Below are 9,565 nucleotides of genomic sequence, written 5' to 3'. Positions count from 1 at the left end.
GTACAAGGAGCTCAGCAAAAATGAAGTTTGCAAAATGGGTCAAAAATGACAGACAAGGAAGATAAAGGCAGTGCTCTTATCTGGGATATTTTGGTTTCATTTTTGGAGAATTCTTCTTTTATTTATGTCGGTGGTCCCACCTTAGAGACATTGTACATAAAGGGTATGAAGATGAGCTTCAAATCTGATGTAAAGCTTTCAGTACTTTAAGCAGTTAGAGAAAATTGCTTTCCTCATGAATATGCAAATGTATGCAGCAAGATGCTACAACTGATCAGATCTAATGCACAATTATCTTCAATTGTAACACTTTTACTGAACAGTATGCAGAATACTGAAGAACCAAATGCCACGTCACAATATCAGTGAGGAATACATACATATAATTATATATACAGTATTTACAACACTGGTATGTGATGATAGTAATTAGGTATTTTGTTACACATGCTAACTGCAGCAGGTTGAAGGGAGCTTGTCCAGCAGCTGTACATGCCTCAGTCGTGCTTATTAAATATGATTATGTAAATACCTTTAGTCAGTTTGTCACCATTTCAACTGCTAGAATTGTTGGTCACATCAAACAGCTCAGTGGACCTCAACAATGACATCCTCATTATGCAAATTGAAGCAAAAGCAAAAATATTGCAAAAAAAAAATCCCAGATTTTACATGACAGCTGAATCTCTGTAAGAATTATAAGTAGACAAATAACATGTCTTTTCTCACCAACAGCTGTGCAGTAAACAACAAAGCCTGCTGTCAAGATTAAATATTATCTATGAAGTCTTACTGCCCTCTGCTGTACAAAGTCTGAACGACTCACACTGTAGCAAGTACACTTTGCACAAATCTGTCAGTCTTTGTAAAATCATAGTTAATAAAAAGTTCTTGTTTATATTGTTCTTATTTTGTTGCCTCATTCATATCTTTTTTTTATTTATTGTTTTTTATTGATGCTTCTCTCTACTTTGCTATCTCTGATTGCTGTTGTAATACTCAAAATTTCTCCATTTTGGGGTTAATAAAGGATCGTCTTATCTAAAAACTGTCAGATGCTCTGTACATTTTCTTCTTATGTGAAATATACAGATTTTAAATCTTTCAAGGTTGTTACATCTTAACCCAAGTCTGACAGAAGTCCTGAGTTTGGTGTTTGGAAAACAATTATAATCTTAAATTTCTTGAACACCAGAGTGTATTTAAGACAGGGACATCCAATAGGTGCAATCTTAATTAACAATTTTTCTTCTATCTTCTGACTGTCTGAGGGCACAGCGAGTACCAGTGACTGAAAACATGTGGAAACAAGAAAGAGTTCAAGTGTCTCAGTTTTATGTGGTCATTACCCACAGATTCTATATTTTGCTATAAGAAAAAAATGCTCCATATGTATGAGAAACTGTCTGAATTCTGAGCAGTAAACTGTAACCTGTCTTGCTGAAAAGCTGAATAAATTATTTGATTATCCCACAGCTCTAATGGACTTGCTGATTTGCCCATATAGCAGGTCTCTGTGTTAAGTGCATCTTCAAAACTGAATTAATAAAGCAAAATCCAGGGTGGGTTTTTGAAATAATTTATTCAATATTCATATATGGTAATATAATGGTTTCATCATGATCAGCATATAAAATATGTACAGAGCAAATCATTAGTAAAAATGACAGATCCTGCTGGGAAAGTATGTGCTTATATTGTAGAAGGCGGTAATATCTCAGCAAACTTCCAAGAGTATTTCTTCATTGAACAATCATTGATCCTGGTTATTGATATCCCAGTTGTGCAATTTCTAGTAGATAATTAGCACATCTTGAAGTAAGTGGTGGTCGGAGATTAAGAAAGGCTGCAGTTGGACTGTTTGGAGTCTCTCCCCTAAACAAAGACAAAGTACAGTTAAAAACAACGACATCTATTTCTTATCATAATTAAAAATGTATCAGACTAATTAGTCTTTCATCTTCTGCCAATAAAGAAAGTTCAAAGAGGATAGGTTGCCATGACGACAGTGTACCTCTATTCGGTCCTGTTAGCATGCTACTGACGGCTAAGCTTTCCGGGTACCTGTTGTCTCTGCTGTTGGCGTCTGTATTCTTCTTCACTGGCAGCGAGAGCCTGAGCGAGAGCCAGATCCTCCTGCTCCTGAGGGCTGAGACACAAACAACACCACATCACACTCACACACTTCATGAGAAAAACACAAGCTGACACCTGTGAAACCTGCATTTATTTATAGTGCTTCTGTTGTATATACACTCGATTTAACTGGTGACTGTGTGTGTGTGTATGTGTATATATGTATATAAGAAAAGGGAAGGTGTCAGTGTTCAGTGTAAACATCCAACTACTTCCCACAACTTGAGATTTATGATCAAAAGCACCAGAGGAACTAATGAGTGGAGCTCATGGTGAGATTTTGTCAATCAGCACAACTCACTTATTAGTAGGATGGGTATTGCTGGGGTTTTATTCATGCAATACAACTGGTCAATACTCTTATCAATAACAACTTACATAATTTGATGCAAAAAATAAAGACATTACATGCAAAAATGTGAAGAGATTTAATAGTCTTTTAACTTGTGTAACTGGGGTTAAGGGCTGTTGTTGTCTCCTGAGCAAAGGAGAAGCAGCTTTTCACTATAATGAGAATAACTGGCCTGGTCCACCTTAAAAGTCAATCCTTCTTAAGCTAGCCTGTGTCAAAGTTGTTGCAGGTTCAGAGCTAACCCCCTTCAGCAGCATGCAAGACACAGGAACTTGGTTTGGACTCTTGGGAAGGTGAAGCACTTATTCACCGATAAATAGGCTAAACTGTCCAAAGACTGCACTTTGCTGCCAACTTCACTCTCTCTGTCACTCTCATCTAAACTGGGGGGGGATGCTGGGAAAAAATGGCAGCATGTTGCAGAAAAGTTGTGTAACTTTTAGAGAAATGCAACCCAATCTCTCTTGTTTGATTTTCCAGAACATATTTCACATCTAAGTACAAATAGCTGGATGTTTATTATGTAACTAAATTGTTTCAAAATCCAACTTTTAACATGTATGTTACATTTTGATTAATTCTGCAGATATTTTCTAAAATAATTGCAAAAGCATTATGATGGAGATGTCCAATAATTTTAAGAGTTCACAACTGGTATTCTTTTCCAATGTGGAATCCTGAGCCAACCAGGCTTTATATTATGCCAGACCTTGGAGAACTTACATCTACCCATTGTGACTTTTCAGCCCACACTCGCAGAGGAAGTGGGACAACATTCAAATGTCAAATATACCTGCCAAAAACAAAACGTCATCAAGAACCTCAAGCAAAGTTCAGTTGCCTACCATGGCTCCTAGCAAACAGCCATAAAGTTAAAGCAGTGTGTTTACTTTTCTGATAATTTCACACTGCATAACTCCCTCTGCTTGTATGCTCATTTTTTTTTAGAAATTCTGAATTTTTAATTGTTTAAAACAGAATAGAGGCAAAAGTCTGACAACAAATATTTTCCCCATACACTCTTTATGTTTTCCACACTCATCCAAACCTGAAAATTACTAAAATCAACCTATCACACATCTTTGCTCAGTATATGCTTTATTTTTTATTTTATGTTTAATGATTTACTTATATTTTACTTAAACATCGTTGCTGTTTAATGTTTTGTTGTGCAGCACCTTATAACCTACTAAAGAAAGGTGTTGTACAGGTAAACCAAAGATTATTTTTTGGATTATCTGACAGGTTCGCTTGATGAGCATCACGTTTTCCTTTTCTTCCCTGTTAAAAATCTGTACATCTTGTACTCAACATATTTTACTGATACATTGATCTGATCTTGATAGCCTTGCTGGCATCTGAGCACTGTTTGTTTATTAAGATAGAGAGAAAAACACAAAGTCCCACTCTCAACAGCAGCACACTGACACAAGTGTATTAGGAGTGATGTTGAGCTGATAATAGGATATTTCTGGGATTATGGGTATTGATGACGTTTACTCACCTAAGGGCGGGCTGAACTGTGGGCCTCGAATCAGCCAAAGACATCTCCAGAGCCCTTTGTAAAGCCTGCTCCTCTGTCTGCAATGACAGCACCACAGCAGCACACTCATGTTTACATGCGTCTCACACTGGGGAATCTGTTACCAGGTGATGCCATGTAAAAAAAATGTTCATACCATGCCGGCCTGAAAGGACGCTGATGCTGGTATTACATTCTGTGCTGAAACGGAAGTAGGGATCCGCTGGGTGGAGCTAAGAAAAGGAGAAAAGAAAATATGACAACAAAGGAGTGAATTAATATTTTAAAGATTGATTAGAATAATCTTTTTTTTTAGTACACATTTAAAATCAATGCTGTGTAGAAGTGCTTACCCACTGTTGTGGCTTCTGTTAGTTGTACTCACACCATTAGAAACTGGTCTAGTGTTTCCTGAAGATGAACTAGAACCAGAGGCGGAGGTGGAGGTGGAGGAGGCAGCGTTGGCCCTCATTGCAGCAGCATGTCTAAGACAAAACATAAAATCATTCTTTCCGTCACATTTCTTATACAAGAACATTGTCTGAAAGTATAGTGTGACTGTACCCACCCTGCTTTAGACATAGGTTTCCCATCAGTCTTACAATCATGGTCCAATGGGTGCCGGTGTTTAAGACAGTAATTTAAATGACATTGATCACAGGTCACTCGCATCATTTCCTTCTGCTTGCAGCCTCCTTTAGAACATTTATTTGTGAAAATCTGGAAAGAAGAAAGACAAATAATCTGTTATTGTTGTTTTGAGACTATCTGAATCTAAGTGCAACACCTCAGTTTTATATGAACCTTTCTCTTTCTCTGTGCAGGGTCTGATTTGCAGTCTCGATCAATGTGTTCCCCGACTTTGATGTCCGGCATCTCTCCTCTCTTGATGGGAATGGGGATGTTGCACAGAGGACATACTGGAACCTGGATATCCTACAGGAGAAATAAAATCAGACATATTTAACAAACGCAGCATTACAGACCCTCAAGAGGTTTTAATTCATCATAACATAGAACAAAACCCCCGTGAAGCTTTGGTGACCCCTGCTGGGGGTCCTTGGGACCAGTGCACTAATGCACCATGATGCAGTCAGTAATGATGCACTGCTTTCCTCCAATTTATACCAATAAAATTTTGAGCCAAGTAAACTTCTGAATTACACTGACATGCGTGCACGTTCTTGCATAAAAAGATGAACAACTAAAATGAATATATTTTCATTGACATTTTGGTAAATTAAAGTATGCTCAACACAGTAAGAAACAATTATCATTTACCTTTTTGTAGGATGACATGCATTTGTGATTTGCATAAGTTATGTGATCCTTGCAGAAGATCTCTTGACAGGCGTCACATCTCATAGGAAGAAAATCTGTGATATCAAGAAGAAGTTTTAAATGTCAGGCTCATGTCAGACTTAGCAGGGTAAAACAAGCAGGACACCGTCATTTTTTCCAAACAGTACTGACCTAAACGTTTGCAGGTTTTCTCAGAGCAGTGCTCTCCCAAATCTGGAAACTCCATTGCAGAAATATGTCTACAGCTGTGGTGAAATCTCAACAACCTGGAGGAGGGAAGAAAATATTTTGTGTTTGTGTGTTTTGACATTTTAAATAGGGATGCATGACACAGATTTTTTGCAGCTGATACCAATAACCAGTAATTACTTGCTTGTCATGGCTAACACCAACAAGATAACCGATAATTTCACATTCTTGTACTGTAAAAAGAAGTTCACATAACCTGTATTTTATGCTCACCTAAGGGTAAGAAAGGCTCAGATATAGTGAACAAAGGGGGAAAATTTAGCCTAATATTCCATGGCTCTGACAGAACAAAATGACAAGTTTTACAAGAAAAACAAAGACCAGTTCTGACTCTTCAAATATTCTATTATTGTATATTCTTTTTTCTTGTGAAGTACATCCAAAAACATCACAATTTTATTTACAGAGCATAAGATTAAACCGAATATTCACTGTAGGTGGCTCCATGTGGCCACCAAGTTTTATTGCCATACTGTTAGCCTTTGCCATACAAAGTTCCACAAACGGATCCTTTGCACTAGAAGTCCAGCTCATTTATCATCAGAAACAATGCCTTCAGGAAACACCACATGGCAACTCATGGGGAAAAGTGGAAAACAAGTGTCACATTCCAGGAAGGCCGTTGCATGAAGTTGCAAATTGAAGTTTACATTTAGGCCACCAAAAATTTACTTTGGCCACCAAATTTAGGGGCTTCATGGCCACTGCTTAAAAATATTAATGTCTACCCCTAATAGGTATTACAATGCAAGACAACACTTTGTCACTCACAGTGATGCAGACATCTCAGTTTCAATGAACATGTGACAATGCATCCTTGTTGTGTTCACATATTTGACCAAATTGTCCAAGACTACAACTAACAACATTTTATGTATATTTTTAATTTATTTTAGTTGGACGATAACTACACAAAATCGTTTCTGTTTTTCCTTTCCCATGAAATCGAGTTTTTATTTTGTTTCCAGTAACTCAAATGTTTTCTTACACTTAGTTTTGTTAACTATAATAACCTTTCTGATGAAGATCTAACTGTGTCAACACCGGAATGGGTGGACTCACTGCATGCTAACTGACGGTCACTGAGGCATTATAAGCCAAGTCATCATGACTTTTAAAAATTGTTATAGCATTGTGTCAAAAGCTTATAACAGCACGATTTTGCGTCAGCTCAGAACAGCCACTGGTTTTGGTTTTTAGGAGGTGTCTTGGCCCAGAAATCAGTGGAAAACAAAATGTTAAGAGACCATTAAAAGACACTGCTAAACATAGCTGGCGGTTAGCTACGCCAGCTAACTTAAACGATTAGGTTGGTTACATAACTACAGCTTACATTGGTCACAGTCATATGGCAGACTTACAACTTCCAAACAAATATACGTTTCTTTACATTACTGTGACCAAATCAGGAAATAACGTGTTTTTCAAAACGCCTCGGCTAATACTTATTTATGAATAACATAACTGCTAGTAGCTAGTTGAATTGTCGCTAAGACAACATCAAGTTCTCCATCTAGAAACATTATTTGAAATAAGTGGAAACAAACTGCACTTCCTCCCTCTCTAGACTAGTTATACTCCGTGATTCAACACCGTTATGACTGGCTTTCCTGTCCAGCGTTAATCAAACTGCACTATTAGCTTACTAAGCTAGGCTAACTAGCTAGATGAATCTGAAAACCAAGCTTAGCTTCTGAGTAGTTTTTACTCACCAAATCCCGTTTTCTTGTCGGTCTGTTGTGTTGTAGTAGGAGACAACAATGTTATGTCAAATTATCCCACGTACTTCTAATTTTCCCGTGCCTTTCTACCAGTTTAACCACTGATCCGAGCACCACTGCCTGCTAGCCGCTGAGCTGTCTGTTTTCATCAAGTTTTGATGTGTCACGCACGCTCCTCCCACCAGAAGTACGTCCCCTGACGTCAGGAAAAATCACGTCACTGCAGGTGTGGTTTTTATATGCGGTCTGTGGAAATGACAGGTAAAGTCTGGAGAGATCGATTAACAGCAAAGTCTAGAAAGATCTAGACTTTTTGATGTCTACACATTCTTGTCATTTAATGGACAGTCAGCCTTCACTGTACTGTCATTTTATTATGGGATCAAACTTCAGATTAACTAAATTAATTTAATTTGCCAGATTGGATTCATGGTTTGTGGAGCTGGAGTGGATATATATATATATATATATATATATATATATATATATATATATATATATATATATATATATATGTATATATGTATATATGTATATACATATATATATATATATATATATATATATATATATATATATATATATATATATATATATATATATATAAGGATATGTAAGGGAGGCCAAAAGCTCACAAGGCTTATAATGGATATCCCCAGCTGTAAATTGGAGTAATTTCTGATTATCATGTTGAGTCTAAATATTAAGTTTAAAAACCTAAACTCATTTTACATAAGTCTCACACAGAAGAATATCAAACAGTAAAAGAAGAGAAATGATACAAAACATCACTGAAAAAGTGAAAAGTGAAAAGTTTGTCCCATGTATGTACATGTATTGCGTACACAGTGTTCGATAGGGTATCAGAAACACTGCTGCCACCTTGACTGTTTTATTTTGAAAGGGTTTATTTTGAAGCGCTTTAGTTTTGACAACCTCAGTGAATACGTCATATATCCATAGTCAACACATAATGTTGACCTCTAGTGGTCACAGGCAGGTACTGCAAGAGTCTATTAAATTTGTGGCAAAAAGATGTTATGAATTTCAATATTTTGAAGAGCTCATTATCAGTATGACTGTTATGAATAACAGCAGCAGTGTCCGTGTTGGTAATAACTGTTGTAATAAGTCTTTTGATGACTGCTTTTTGGTGTGCAGGAGAGCCTACGCCTCTGTTTCCAAATCAAAACAAAGATGACAGCCCACCAAGCTGTAGGTCAGGGAACAAACTCACTACTTTGGGAACTGTTTAAAAATGTTTTGTATCACACGGACAAAATATTTTTTTTCAGCCAGATGGAAAAGCCTACTAAGTCACGTCATGCTAAATCTTTTTGAATGACCATCTGGTTTTCAAACATGCTGCTTATGCTAAACGAGGAAAAAAAACTAGGGCTTACTGCTTGTTGCTGAACATCCATGAAAGGTGAGGAAAAAAAGCTTTTACTCCGCACTTAGGAAAAAACTCTTCTTCTGCAGAATAAACATTCAGAATAAATATATAAATAGTTTTATTGTCTATTAGATGTACTACTACTACCGCTACATCTACTACTATTAATGATAATAATAATAATAATAATAATAATAATAATAATAATAATAATAATAATAATAATAATGTTGATCACCTGTTCTCAAATATCTCAGCATTGAATCCAGTAAATGACTTCCATCGTGGACGTCTCTCCTGCATAGCAACAAAATGACACTTCACATCTCTTCAGCATTTTCATTTTAAATGCAGATTACCTTTTTTTTTCCTGACTACAGATACAATCAAGACACTCCACCTGTCATGATTTTTGTTTCCAGCCTGGTCCCATTTACCCTCTCTGCCAGCTGACTGCCCTCTGAAAGATGCTTGTATTTTAATTAACTTAATCACTGTTGCTCATCCTGTCTTGTTGTCCCTCCTGGGTCACAGCGACATAAGACTGATTTCCATACATCATATTATCATTGTCATTCATCATCGCATGGAGTTTTCACAGTTGTCATTGACATGTACTAGTCTGTTGTCATGTGTGTTGATGTGTTGAGTTCAACAGTGTAGAATAAGCGGATCAGCCTCCCCTGCTTTAGTGTTAGTTTGAATGGGTAAAAGACCAGTCTGCAGATCAGAGAGTTGTTATTTTGTACGTCTTTTATGTCCTGAGGTGCAAGGCCATTTAGAGTTTTGTCTACCAATAACAGAATCTTAAAATCAATTCTCATTTTGACAGGGAGTCAGTGCAGAGACATAGGAACAAGTGAAATGTATTGGAACTTTTTGGTTCT

At 36.8% G+C, this 9,565-nt stretch overlaps 1 protein-coding gene across 3 annotated transcripts; it reads right to left on the bottom strand.

The window, feature by feature from the left end:
- Positions 1-1,563: 1,563 nt before the first annotated feature.
- On the bottom strand, positions 1,564-7,459 carry zfand2a (zinc finger, AN1-type domain 2A). 3 transcript variants are annotated; one of them, XM_084744947.1, is made up of 10 exons: positions 7,274-7,458; positions 5,484-5,578; positions 5,292-5,386; positions 4,815-4,946; positions 4,579-4,730; positions 4,364-4,495; positions 4,168-4,243; positions 3,993-4,069; positions 2,015-2,149; positions 1,564-1,875 (listed from the first exon to the last, which is right to left on the bottom strand). In XM_084744947.1, the coding sequence occupies exons 2-9, from the start codon at positions 5,536-5,538 to the stop codon at positions 2,038-2,040; spliced, it is 831 nt and encodes a 276-aa protein (XP_084601073.1). In that variant the 5' UTR covers positions 5,539-5,578; positions 7,274-7,458; the 3' UTR covers positions 1,564-1,875; positions 2,015-2,037. The 3 variants fall into 3 exon arrangements, with proteins under 3 accessions (XP_084601073.1, XP_084601072.1, XP_084601074.1); XM_084744946.1 differs by having other exon boundaries at positions 2,065-2,149; XM_084744948.1 differs by lacking the exons at positions 1,564-1,875; positions 2,015-2,149 and adding an exon at positions 3,300-3,853 and having other exon boundaries at positions 7,274-7,459.
- Between the last annotated feature and the right edge of the window lie 2,106 nt (positions 7,460-9,565).

This window comes from Lutjanus erythropterus, chromosome 19 (assembly GCF_056507025.1).
Source record: "Lutjanus erythropterus isolate fLutEry1 chromosome 19, fLutEry1.hap2, whole genome shotgun sequence".
Classification (NCBI taxonomy): Eukaryota; Metazoa; Chordata; class Actinopteri; order Lutjaniformes; family Lutjanidae; genus Lutjanus; species Lutjanus erythropterus.
This window is presented reverse-complemented; position numbering and strand designations above follow the sequence as displayed.

Excerpts from the sequence above, each read along its gene's own strand:
- zfand2a (XM_084744946.1), bottom strand. The coding sequence starts at position 5,538 with ATGGAGTTTCCAGATTTGGGAGAGCACTGCTCTGAGAAAACCTGCAAA. Across the intron at positions 5,387-5,483 it reads GAAAACCTGCAAACGTTTAG|ATTTTCTTCCTATGAGATGT; the intron begins GTCAGTACTGTT and ends TTGATATCACAG. Across the intron at positions 4,070-4,167 it reads CGTCCTTTCAGGCCGGCATG|ACAGAGGAGCAGGCTTTACA; the intron begins GTATGAACATTT and ends CTGTCATTGCAG.